The sequence below is a fragment of the Podarcis pityusensis genome (assembly GCF_964106645.2).
Source record: "Podarcis pityusensis genome assembly, chromosome: 12".
Lineage (NCBI taxonomy): Eukaryota > Metazoa > Chordata > Lepidosauria > Squamata > Lacertidae > Podarcis > Podarcis pityusensis.
In genome coordinates, this window is record NC_138037.1 from 47,883,355 (window position 1) to 47,895,405 (window position 12,051).

A 12,051-nucleotide genomic window follows, 5' to 3' on the forward strand; every position below is an offset into this window, starting at 1 on the left:
GTGGGCAGGACCACCCATCTGTCAATCATCTGCCATCATGGCTGGTGACTGATACGTGGGCGGTCCTGCCCAGCTGTCAAAGTTAACACCCCACCCCCAGTGGGGAAAGTGGTCTGCTTTGCTAGTGCATTCCCTACAGCAGCAGTACATGAAAAGAGTGTTTTACAGTGGTACCTCGGGTTAAGTACTTAATTCGTTCCGGAGGTCCATACTTAACCTGAAACTGTTCTTAACCTGAAGCACCACTTTAGCTAATGGGGCCTCCTGCTGCTGCCACACCGCCAGAACACGATTTCTGTTCTCATCCTGAAGCAAAGTTCTTAACCTGAAGCACTATTTCTGGGTTAGCGGAGTCTGTAACCTGAAGCGTATGTAACCTGAGGTACCACTGTACAAGTTTTCTCCTTAAGCTCTGGATACATGTTTTAAACGCAGGAAAATACTAGTAAATGACCTGAGGATTGCTTCTGCTAGTTGAAAAGCAAAGCAAAAGTCTGTGACTGCTTACCACAAGATGTTAAGATGGTCAAGGACATCCAGCATGTGTAGTGAGGGACCACAGTACATCTTATCAACTTGATACCGTATGGTTTCCGTTCCTAGTTTTCATAAGCATTTTTCTTGAGAATCCACAGCCTCCCACAACCCAAGTGGATTTTAATGCTTATCACTTCTTTCCAAGCATATTGTAGCAATGATACGAGAGAGATCTGTGACTGTTGGCTGAAATTTGCAAAACAAAATTATTCAGACTTTAAAAAGAACAAAGGTGGGTGCTAAAAATATATACCTCAAATGTCAAAAGCCGTATGTATATCTCAAGCTTCTTCAGCCTTCACTGAAAGCTTTGCAATGAAAGTAACCTTGAAAAAGGGCAAGGCTGTCCTATTAACTTGAGTAACAAACTCTGAAGGTGTCGGGAGGGACTTATCCTGGCCAAACAGAAGTAACAATAGCATCAAGTTTACCTGAAACTGCCATGACTGAAAGGGAGAAAAGAAAAAGAGAAGTCAAAAGAAAAGAAGAACTGGTCAGCCCACACCCCAAACTGGACAACACAAAGTGAGAATAAGTCACAGGAAGTGTTAGACAGGTTTTATTTTGTCTTGATGTGTTGTAAACAAAAATTGCCCTTTTCCCTTATGGGGTATCCAAGAGCCCATATAGAGTCCTTACATAGGTTCCCTATTGGTAGGAGAAGATAACAGAGGCCAACGAGAGAATATTGAGAAGCAAAGCAGCTAGTAAGCTTGATCTTTATTGATCTGTTGCAACAGGGTGCTCCCCTTACCCGCAGGAGAGAGGAGGAACCCAGAAAAATGGCACACAAGGCCTTATAAAGACTTTTGAAATTGCCACCCTGTAGATCAAGACCACCCCCAGAAACATCACACATACATCACAGAAGGGGTGTAACCTAAGACCACCCCTCAGATACATCATACCTACATCACAGAAAAGGCGGTCTTAAAACAGAAATTTGAATGTTGTTTTTCTCTTGTCGTTGTTTATCTCCTGTCTGGCAGGTTACTTGATTGCATTGCCTGGGGAACCTGGCCAGTCTTTTGTAATGATAAATACTTAGTTCCTGGGCCATGTCACAGGCTCACACCCTATTCATATCTTAAATGTGCCCTTAAGACAGGATTTGTGGGGAAAGAGACAATGGGGAGGTTTCCCACTTTGACCTTGCAGAGAAAACATTTGCTCAGTTTAGGAATCAAAATGGTTCCAGGTTGGTCTTCCTGTGCCGATCTATGTACGTGCTTGGTTAGTACATTTAGGAACATTTCCATATATCTAAGACCTCACAATTCCTATCACAGATGCATGGTTAAAAGAGAACAATTAAGACATGGAACTTGATGCATTACTGGCCTGTACTGAACTACATGTATGTTCCTCAGTCAGAGATGAATGAAATAAACTCTTTGTTGAGTCATAGAAAAAATAAGCATCTCCCAAAGTTTTACCTGCAGATTACAATTTTACGTAACAACGCATAACACAAGCCAGTGTGTGCACGTTAGCCTGTCAAAATAGGAGACCCAAGTCCAAATCCCCAGTCAGCAACCATGTTCACCTTGGCCTAGTCAGAAGGTCTTAGACCAACCTGCCTCACAGGGTTGTTGTGAGAATAAAACCAAGAGAAGGAAAGGTGGAATATAAATGTAATAAAAGTCCCCACCCCCCATCTCTGTTCCTTTCGCATTCATGGACCATTTTCCCGCTCTTATCCAGCTCCTGTTTATTTCCAGTTTATTATTACTATCTTTAAAAATATTAACCTTTTATCATTCTTTTTCTTTCAACATTTCCTCTGGTCATTCTCCCTCAGAGATTGAAGACCTTCCATGATCCGTCCCCGACTCCTTTTACTCATTTACTTTCTCCTTTTCCCGCCCCAGGCTCTCCATTTCCCAGAGTGGCTGCCCAATGCAGCCCTAGTCCTTAATGGGACTAATGTTAGTTAATGTTAATTAACATTAATTAGTTAGTTAATGGGGTAACTGTGCCCCTAAAGGACCATGTGCGCAGCCTGGGAGTCATTTTGGACTCACAGCTGTCCAAGCCTACCCAGATGCTTGCAAAGTCTAGGTAATTTTAATCTGTTTTAGTATTTTAACTTCTGTGTTTTAAAGTAAGACACTGGATTTTCTCCATTTTATTGTTTCATATTGTAAACCCCTTTGACGTGTGTGCGTTTTTGGTTTTTTTTAAATCAAGCGGCATATACATTTTACAAAATAAATAAAAACAAAAACATTTTCAGTGGAGCCTTTGGCACAACCTCTCAGTCCCCCCAAGCCCCAAGCTCAGACTACAACCCCATAGGGCAGGGCTTACCAAACTTGGGTCTCCAGCAGTTTTGGGGGGTCTTTTTGGACTACAGTTCCCATCATCCCTGACCACCGCTCTTACTAGCTAGGGATGATGGGAGTTGTAGTCCAAAAGCAGCCCTACGCCATCGTAACGGGAGCAAAGCCCTGCTGTACTCAAAAGGGGACTTGCTACTGAATAAAAACGTTTAAGGTTGCACTGGCAAGCCTGTACTACTACAACAAACAAATCCTTCCATTGCCTTCTATACAGTCTCGAAAACTCTGGTCTGTGAGGGAAGGGCGGAAAGATATTAAACATCAGCAAATGCATTCACAAAATTTAATTTGCCATTCTTTTATTGATGGAATTCCCCCCCCCCCTTTCCAATTTTTGCTATAAGCATCCTGGCAGCTGTCGTTGCATAAAGGAATACTTTCCTTTGGTTGTCAGGTATATATAAAAATATATAAAAGGTTGTCAGAATATATAAATCTGGCAAGACTTACAGCATTCATAAGAGGACAATTGGACCAGAAATTATTAAAAGAATGGGAATGCGCTAAAGAGTATATGAAAAAACATTGTTCGCGAGTAAGCATATCACTATGTAATGAATGATGCTTTGTAGGGTTAAAGAAAAAGAAAAATGATGTAAAAAGTATAAAGATAGAGGTAATCTACAACAATTTAGAAAAAGTATTTTTTTTGAGATCTTAGAACAAAGGAAGTAAATATGTGTAATATAATAATAATGTAATATATGTAATGACTAGATTAGAATGAAGATATGGTTTTATTTGTAGATGTGTGCTTTTTTCTTTTTTGTGTGTCTTTCTTTCTTTCTTTCTTTCTTTCTTTCTTTCTTTCTTTCTTTCTTGTATAGTTTTATTTCCGACTCAATGTTTGTAATTTTTGTTGCAACAAAAGTTAGAAAAAATAAATAAACATCAGCGAATGCGGTGAAAGGGTTAAATTAAAAACAACAACAACATGAGGTCAGCTGAGAGGCATCATGGGAGTTTGCGGCCTCCGGGGAATCATGGGAGTTGTAGGAAAACGCCAAGGAGCGTCTCCCTATATCATGGCCGCCTTACGTCCGAGGTAACGTACTTTGTTCTTTCGACAGGGTCGCGGTGCGTCTCTCCCCTTTCCCCGCTTTGCCCAGGCAGCCTTGGCTGCCCTTGTATTTCCGTCGTCTTGTCAGGAAAGTGGCTCTCAGGCCCACTGGGCAGCGCAGGAGTGTATATATTATTTTTTTTGTGGGGTGGTGAGGGTAACTTTAAAACCGAAAACTTTATTTTTTATTTCCACTTGTTGCTGCTGCTGCTGCTGCTCTTTCCCCAGCCTCCTGGAAAAGGGTTATGTCTCTTCTCCCCTAGCGAGAAAAGGATGTCACTTTGATAATAAGCTGAAGTGAAAAGGCGGAAAACAAATAATCCAATAATTTCACGCCATCTCTTTTTTTTTTTAATTTTTAATCTTAAAAGCAGCTGATCTGCCCTACTGCCTTTTCTTTCACTTCGAGTTCCTGGGGCGTGTGTGGAAATAATAATAATCACAATCTTATTAGCGATGAAATCACTTCGATTGTGTTTTAACTCTCCCAAAGTGGGTCGGGGATGCGATGCCTTTTATTTATAACTCCCGTGGGAGAGCATCCAGTAGGTTGTGTAACAGGCGCAGCTGAGGAGGGTGGGAAAATAAAAAATAAAGTGTTTTTCATGTCTCGTTCAGATCTGTCATAGGAAACAGTAAACAAAGAGTGTTGGCCAGGATGAGGTGTTTTTTTTTGGTTTTGTTTTGTTTTTTGGGCAGGGCAAACGAGAAGATGCAAATGAAAAGCATTCTCTGGCAGCCTGCCCACCCTGCTCCCTAGGCGTATAAAATACTCAGAATCAGCTGCTCATCCCTTTCTGTTGTGGGCTAACAGGCCCAAACCACAATTGGGGCGATAACCAAAATGTCCAAAAAATAATAATTAGCGAGTAAGGCTGTCCACTTCTCCCGAACTGCCCCTCAGCGCAGGCTGGATGGTAATATATCAACAGTAGAGGAACGACAACAGCAAACAAAATGGGCTTCATAATAATAACAGTAATAATTATATTATTTATACCCCGCCCATCTGGCTGGGTTTCATGTTGATCCTGTGCACGTGCTTAACTCAGAAGTACGTCAAGAAGCTAAGTCGAGATTCCTCCATTGCAGGGGGTGGGGGTGGACTAGATGTCCCTCAGGATCCCCTTGCAACTCTGCGATTCCATGATTCTAAGCTTCACAGGGCCCAAATGGCGACTGTTCTCACAAGATTTCTCCCGTCGCTCACTGTCTCAGCAACCCCGATCTCATTTCCTTCCCAGCTGTTTGTGTCGCACGTTAATTTCGTGAAGACAGCCACTTCAGAAACAAAAGTTCTGCTTTCTTCCCCCGTGTATTTGATTATTGTTACACTTATCTTCTACCTTTTGTTCATGGAGTTTGGGCATATGATCCTCCCTTTATTCTTAACAATAACCCTGTGAGGAGGGTTAGGCTGAGAGACAGGGGCTATAAACCCAACCTGGTTAGTTTCGTAACTAAGTGGGGATTTGGGTCTGGTCCAAGTCCTGTGCTCTAACCATAACATCACACTGATTCTGTCTCGCTGTCATTCTGTTTCTTAGCAGCTGTATACTTTTAACTCCTAGTCACTGTATTATTTACTCTTTGGAGAAGTGCCAAAAAGTAGCAACTTGTTTATTTCCACTTAAATTTCTTCATTTCAAAGGGAGTTAACTTTGATTTTTGCAATTTGTTAGAAAGGACTTGGGGGAAGCTGCTGGTGAGTCTAAAAATGTGTTCCACCTTGTTAGATTTTAAAAATGCTGACATGTAAACATGCAGCGGCCTACTAATCCTGCTGGCCTAGTTTCTGCCAGATGACAGGGTGTTGCTAGCCTCTGCCAAAACAGTGAAGTTATTGTATAACTCCATGTATACCGTTCTTATGATTCACGTCTGAAATACAGGTATAATAATTCCCTTCTGGAATTGTATCACCTGTTTGCTATGCAGTTTGTGTTCTTTTTTTAAAAAAATCAAAAATCCCCAGCTAACTGCCTTTTATATGTAGCTGAATTTTGCTACATACCGAAGATGCAAAAGTGACCTTATTCCTATCTATCTGAGGAGTGCATATAAGGTCTTGATGCTGGGTTCAAGATGTTATCGCTCCTCTCGGTTTCAGGCTTTCTATTGTTACAGATGAAACATCCCATTTCCCAGGCTTCAAAAGTGAGCAGGGCTAATGGTGGTATAGAAGACATGACCCAGTTGGGTGCATTTTTTAGGTTCAAGACAATTTCTCAGCAGAGGGGATGGAATAAAAATGTTGCTAATGTATCAGAGGTTTAACAGTCAGGAGTTTATTCTCTCCTTCAACTAAAAAACGGTGCACCCTTCAGTAAAAATGAGTCAGATCCCCATCTAGAGATACCATAAAAACACATTTTGTTGGTGATTTTGGAGGAAGCCAAGAAGTGGTTGAGAATTTAACAAAGCTCTTTTTCCTGAGGAAAGTGATCACAGCAAGATAAAGTACCAGAAGCAGATCTTAAAATTACATTTCAAGCACGTTTCAACTAGTTACTATATTGTGGTTGAAATAGTGTGATGTGAAACTCTCTGAGGGCAGTGTTACCCCTCTATACAAGCAAGCTGTGAACCATGTGCCTTAAAGAAAGGGGTTTTGAGATTTATTTTGTTCATGAACTAGGCTGTGTTTTCATCTGCTACTTACACTGCCTGCTTATGATTTAGACTTTTTTTAAAAATTACATTTTGCTTGATTGTCTTTAATTGCCTTAGGTTTATGACAACTTTGTAGGTTACTGTCACCACATTTTACAAGTGGGGGGCTAAAGCAGAGAACTCCCCAAGAAACTTCACAGGGGAAGTGTCAGGCAGTCTCTATGCATCAATGAATACAGGTACCACGTTTATGCTGGGTGCTGCAAAATAAATAGATTGGCCTTTCCTCGCTCAGGGCTGCTGCCCTGAAGTAAGTGAGGGAAACAGTGGCCCTGAGTGACTTCCAGGCAGCAGCCCCAGGAGCGCACGTGAATCACTTTCTCTCTCCTTCCCATGTGCTCTCCTTTTTAAAGTGGGGTGCTCCCACATCTCCCCCACCATCTTAAGAGTAACTGTGATTCTGTACAAAAAAATTCCTTCCAGTAGCACCTTAAAGACCAACTAAGTTAGTTCTTGGTATGAGCTTTCGTGTGCAAGCACACTTCTTAGTAAGAGTTGGGGGAGAGATGCATTTAAACCTTGCTTCTGGCAGATGGTGTTGTTTCTTCTATCTGCCACTTGTCTAAGGTCAGTTACACAGTGTTAGAAGCTGAGATATGAAAGCTAGGAGCTAAATGGCAGCTGAAACCGAGGTTACGGGTGCAACAAGAGACTGTCTAGGCACATTTTTTTATAACAAGAATACAAAGCAGAAAATGAAAGAATGCAGCTAAAATATTATGTTCATTTTTCACATGGTCTAGTCCTTCCCCTGCTCACCCCCCTAATATTCTTAAGAGGGACTCTTCTCCAGTCTTTAGCTGGAAGTGGGGAGGCAGAAAAGGATCCTCCTTTCCTTCCACTCTTCAGTTTTACTCTGAAATCTTAGGTGCACTACTGCGCCCAGAGCTCTGAAACTGCTCGCCTTAATGAAATTCCCTGTTGCAAAATGTGCCTAGAACAATGGAAGTTTCGAGCACTGCATATGTCTTATCAATGTGAACTGCCCTGAAATCTGAGGGTATAGGGTGGTACATAAATTTTAACAAAACAATCAATGGCCTCTGGCAGTATTTTTATTTTATTATTTATTAAATTTAGTGGTTGCTGGGATGGTGGTCTATCGTCTGAAACACATATTTACAGTTGTTGGCAGTGATTTATAGTTTTAAACAAAAAGTGCAAAGTTCTAATTTTAATCTGGCAGCTCCTGATGTGGCTATAACATTGCATGACTTATCATACTTCTGACTACTACCGCTGCTCGCCATATGAGGAGTCACCTGACTACTGTGGCCTTTTTTATTGTGTCGCAGGTGATGAACCTCACCTCTAGTGGATCACTGACTTTGGGAGCCCCCTGTAAAACCCAATTTTTCCATTATGAATGCAACCACTTTGAACACATCGAAGGCACATTCCAGGGAGTATGGGGTGGGGCACTGAAAACTACCATCGAATCTAAAAGTGAATGAGCTATGAGTTGTTTCTCTTTTGACATTCACTTCTGTGCAATGGCTCAATTTAGATTTCCACTGAATGAACAGAGAAGGAAGAAAATTGTTGCACCGATAAGAAAAAATAAAGGTATTGTTGATGATCCATATGAGGGCACTACCTTTATTAGACCAACAAAAATGTTAAAAACTATAGTGCAGTAATCATGATTTAAAAATCAGAAATACCATAATAGCTGCCTGTAGCAGAATTTGTAAATATGAAATCTTTCTCTTCCCTTCCCTTGCAGATGCTGCAATGCCAACTAATTGCTGCTAACCAAATGCCCACCCACCATACAAATTTTGCCCTCTTTGCATAGCTGGCTGAGGAGTCGAGTGGTGCACCTTTGCTTTCAGCAATGGCCAGAAGTGGTGAAGAAAGTCAGCTGCAGAGGATTATTCGGGATTTGCAGGGTAAAATACTGCCTGGGTGTGATTGATTCATTCATTGTATCGTGATGTGAATTTCTGCTTCTGTGGGAAAGAGAGAGACAGGAATGTTGTTGTGTTGGGAAAGAGGCTACAAGAAACAGAGGGCAAGAATTGTTGTTAAATGAATTGATTTATAGACAGCTACACAGCATAAAGCAATTGAAGTGGGGTAAATGATAAAAGCAGAATAAAGCATAGAATCATGTGAAATTGCTTGCCATTCAAATTGGCTATTTTCTCCAGGCTACCACAAATGCTCCATTTCTTCCACCCTGGTTTTTTTTTTAAGTGTAGAGACAATTTGCACAGGGAGCTACTGCGCTCAGGTTTCAGCAGCCTGTGTGTGGTATCCAAAACGTTGCCATTTTTGTTAACTGCCTTGAGGCATGTGCAAAAGACAGAATATGCATCTCTGAAATAACAAATAACCCTGCCGATGGTGTCTCAGGTGGCCCGTTTCAGACCTGCTGAAGGGAACATTTCAATGGGAACTTCTCACGCTCCCTGTTCAGCGTTATAGCCTTAAACCAGAGCATAGGGAAAGTTACTTCTTAAAATGTAGGTACAATGTGATCTAGGTGAAATCAGTGGCTGTGTTTGGACATCGTAAGTTATCACAAGGGGAATGAACCAGAATGAAATTTGGGTTTGTGTCCTCACTCACTTCTCCTGTCCCATGGCTGGAAGGAGTTTGGAAATGTCAATTTCTGCTTTTGGTTAGCTACAGCTTTGTTTGTCGTCTGAACCAGGAGCTGTGGTTAAATACTTCTTTCTCCGAACCTTTATTAGGCAACTCTTGCAAATCTTGCCAAGTTCACACCAGTATTGCCCTGACCAATGTATTTTTTCCTCCATTTGTGGCATTTTATGTCGCCTGAACTCTTGACCCTGTGTAAGACGCTGTATGAAACATAAAATATATTGATGGACATAAAAGAGATTATCGTTTCAGTTATTCACATTGTTCCTGTTTAAATTCACAAATGGTGCTTTGTGTTTTTCTCCAAAGATGCTGTTACAGAACTGAACAAAGAATTTACAGAAGGAGGAGAACCAATCACAGATGACTCTATCAGTTTGCACAAATTTTCCTACAAGCTAGAATACCTTTTGCAAGTAAGTAGTGTTAGCATTTACAAGCGGACTATTTCCTGAGAGTTTTCCCTTAAAGTAGCTAAATGAAGAGGCTGATAACCAGAATACATATTAAGAGTTGTTAACCAGGGAACTGGCCAAGGAAAATCTACATATTAAAATGTGTTAAAAGGTCAAAGAGCATTATTATTATTATTATTATTATTATTATTATTATTATTATTGGAATTTTGTGTAATTTGTCTTTGAAAGTGCACCCTTTTGCCTTAGAACCGTAACGGTACATGTTGCTGTGTGTTCTAAATCTCATCCATTAAAACAGAATAATCTACAGGAATAAGTATGTAAAAACAATTCCCTGGGTTCTCTTGTATTCTGCAGTGACCAACAAAACCCCGCAACCCTCCAGAATGGGGCTGTGCAAACTGGTGCAGACTCATTTTGTGTTGTCTTTCATTGAATTCTGTGACACAAATGAACATCTTACACTTGTTCAACTAAAACCAGTTCATGATGCTTTTCCATGATGTTCAAGTCAGGAGAATGACATGTAGTTTGGTCAGTGTTCTAATTTTACTAGTTGCTGAATCTGGGATAACCATTTTTAGGTCTAACAGCTTTGTTGCACTGTTTGTTTCCATAGTACAGTGGTACCTTGGGTTACATATGCTTCAGGTTACATACGCTTCAGGTTACAGACTCCGCTAACCCAGAAATAGTACCTCGGGTTAAGAACTTTGCTTCAGGATGAGAACAGGAATCGTGCTCCGGTGGTGCGGCGGCAGTGGGAGGCCCCATTAGCTAAAGTGGTGCTTCAGGTTAAGAACAGTTTCAGGTTAAGAACAGACCTCTGGAATGAATAAAGTACTTAACCCAAGGTACCACTGTATTTATAAACATACGTTTCATATTGGCAGGGTTAGCCTATGTTAATTCATCCAGTGGCTTTTTTGGTCTGTTCAGAAATCCCAGCGGTTATTGGTGGGAACACACTTCTCTTTTCTCTGAATGCTTACAAAGAGAGCAAGCAATGTTTTGTCAAATCATCTGTTTGAAGTTACCCTTTCCCCTTTTCTCTTCCAAAGTTTGACCAGAAAGAAAAGTCCAGCTTACTGGGCAATCGGAAAGACTACTGGGATTATTTCTGCGACTGTCTGGCAAAGGTTAAAGGAGCCAATGATGGAATACGCTTTGTGAAATCTATTTCAGAAGTAAGTGAGGTGCATGGATCTGTCATTGGGGCCCATGCAGCATAACGTTCTGACAGGCCAGTCTAACTTGGATGGGTGATGCTGGAGCAGAAGCTGTAGATGCCAGTGGTCCTGCTATCTAGGCTCCCTAATATGAAGCCTTCCACCAATTCCTGAAGATCCGTCCTTTTGCACAGGATATTTCAATACTTGTGGTATGGTGCTCTAGGGCTACTACATCTCTCTTTTATATATATAATTTTTGTTGAATTTTTGAAAAGATTTTATACATATAAAACAAAATGATCTCCAACATTAAGATACAGAGTTCTTTCGAACCCTTAGACCTCCTTCCCTCCCTCCATGGGTTCCATCTTTAAGATTAAATTTACTGCATCTTTTACCCTTACCTATCTATTAAGGTAAAGGTAAAGGGACCCCTGACCATTAGGTCCAGTCATGACCGACTCTGGGGTTGCGGCGCTCATCTTGCTTTATTGGCCAAGGGAGCTGGCGCACAGCTTCCGGGTCATGTGGCCAGCATGACTAAGCCGCTTCTGGCGAACCAGAGCAACACACCGAAATGCCGTTTACCTTCCCGCTGGAGCGGTACCTATTTATCTACTTGCACTTTGACGTGCTTTCGAACTGCTAGGTGGGCAAGAGCAGGGACTGAGCAACGGGAGCTCACCCTGTTACAGGCATTTGAACCGCCGACCTTCTGATCGGCAAGCCCTAGGCTCTGTGGTTTAACCCACAGCACCACCCGCGTCCCTTCTATCTATTTATTATATAACCATAATTACCATAAAATTAAATTCCACATTACAAGTGTCTTTACATCCCTGCCAAAGATTTTAACTGTTTACAGTGGTCTTTTAAATAAATTACAGATTTACTCCAGTCTTTCGAAAATACTTGATCTTCCTGGTTTCGAATCTTCCCAATACTTCTTTCATAGCTGTTAATAAAATCATATGGGCTGACAACTTCTGAGTTGGGAAAATGACAAAGACTTATATCAGCATATATATTTAAATGTAAATATGGTCTACATTTTGATAGTGTGCAACAAATGTATCTTCACCCCTCTCCCCTTTAGATTCCTGACCTTCATTCAGACTGCAGGCCAGGAAGGGCCAAGTCACATGATAGATTCATTTTCCTCATGTGATCAGTCCTGACAGTGGTATCTCCCCCTCCCACATTTGTCCTTCTGAGCATGTGCCCAAAGATGTTAAGAA

General features: G+C 41.2%; 1 protein-coding gene across 4 annotated transcripts in view; it reads left to right on the plus strand.

Annotated features, from left to right (window-relative positions):
* Positions 1–3,831: 3,831 nt before the first annotated feature.
* The window catches only part of FYCO1 (FYVE and coiled-coil domain autophagy adaptor 1), a 58,508-nt gene continuing 50,288 nt past the window's right edge, over positions 3,832–12,051 (plus strand). For 3 of the 4 annotated variants that reach the window (XR_013978366.1, XM_080975734.1, XM_080975736.1), the window contains exons 1-4: positions 3,832–3,924; positions 8,339–8,504; positions 9,532–9,638; positions 10,703–10,828. Coding sequence is in view for 3 of the 4 variants with exons in the window: in XM_080975734.1 (XP_080831860.1) it covers positions 8,450–8,504; positions 9,532–9,638; positions 10,703–10,828 (288 nt within the window). In the remaining variant the exon portion in view is untranslated. Of the gene's footprint in view, positions 3,925–7,907; positions 8,179–8,338; positions 8,505–9,531; positions 9,639–10,702; positions 10,829–12,051 lie in introns of all 4 variants that reach the window. The other variant, XM_080975735.1, reaches the window with a different exon arrangement.